The sequence below is a fragment of the Phalaenopsis equestris genome, unplaced genomic scaffold, assembly GCF_001263595.1.
Source record: "Phalaenopsis equestris unplaced genomic scaffold, ASM126359v1 Scaffold191451, whole genome shotgun sequence".
Taxonomy (NCBI): Eukaryota; Viridiplantae; Streptophyta; class Magnoliopsida; order Asparagales; family Orchidaceae; genus Phalaenopsis; species Phalaenopsis equestris.
In genome coordinates this window covers 1-893 of record NW_018211400.1, presented here as the reverse complement: position 1 = coordinate 893, position 893 = coordinate 1, and the positions used below count along the sequence as shown (strand labels likewise).

At 34.0% G+C, this 893-nt stretch overlaps 1 protein-coding gene across 1 annotated transcript; it reads right to left on the bottom strand.

Annotated features, from left to right (window-relative positions):
- Nucleotides 1–18: 18 nt before the first annotated feature.
- LOC110034620 lies at nt 19–609 on the bottom strand (the record flags this gene model as incomplete). The annotated part of the gene is made up of 1 exon (XM_020738870.1): nt 19–609. A coding segment is annotated over one exon (474 nt), but the record flags the coding sequence as incomplete, so codon positions are not given.
- Nucleotides 610–893: the final 284 nt, after the last annotated feature.

Sequence of the window (893 nt, the reverse complement as noted above, 5' to 3'; positions counted from 1 at the left end):
AAAAAAAAAAGAATTAAACAGTCTTTATTGGAGGATAAGATTTCAGCAGAAAATTTTGGAAAAACAATTTTACATCGCAGAAAATAAAAAGAAGTAATGACTGCTACTTACCTACCTCCAAGAAGAATCAATCTCTCATTTCTGATGCATCCACAGTGCAATATCAGTCCTAATAACACCACCATAGTGCCCTCTCCTACATTCCAAAAGTGATGAGAAATGCTGAACTGAATTAGAAGAGAAATAGTGCTGCTGAGCTTGCTTTATTGGCTTCATCATCATAATGGCCGGCAAAGGCACGAAATTCTTGCTGAAAGACGTGAAGAGTCGCCGATTTTTGTCGATTCGATCTGAGATTTCATCAGTCAGTTTATTTGAACGGAGCGAATTATTAGGATTTGGTGGCTGCTTGTTGCTAGGAAGCATTACTGGAGAGCCACGGATCTGAGCGGAAGGCTTGATTCGGTCGAAAAGACGAAGTAGCCAACTGCCGAGGTTTCTTCCAGCTTCTAAGTCTCTTTGTTGTATGTTCTTGTGTACAGTAACTGCAACCTCAAAGATGGCCCGTGTCCTCCTACAAGATAAAAATGATGAAGCAGAGATTTTGGTTTAGGATATTATAATTTACATTTGATAAGAATGCTCTCTGAAATCATTAAAATGTCTTTGATATGAGTACAATATATGACTGATCAATCAAAGTTTGTAACAGAGGCAGAATTGAGGGTTGACAAAAAATGTAATAAATATTAAAATTATTTTACTATGATTTAAAAGATATAATAATGATATAATAGCGATGTTATAATTCGAAATAATCCACTATTGAAATTTTAAAAAATACTTCTAAATAAAAATTTTGGTGCATGATATTTTAATATTTTATCTATTTT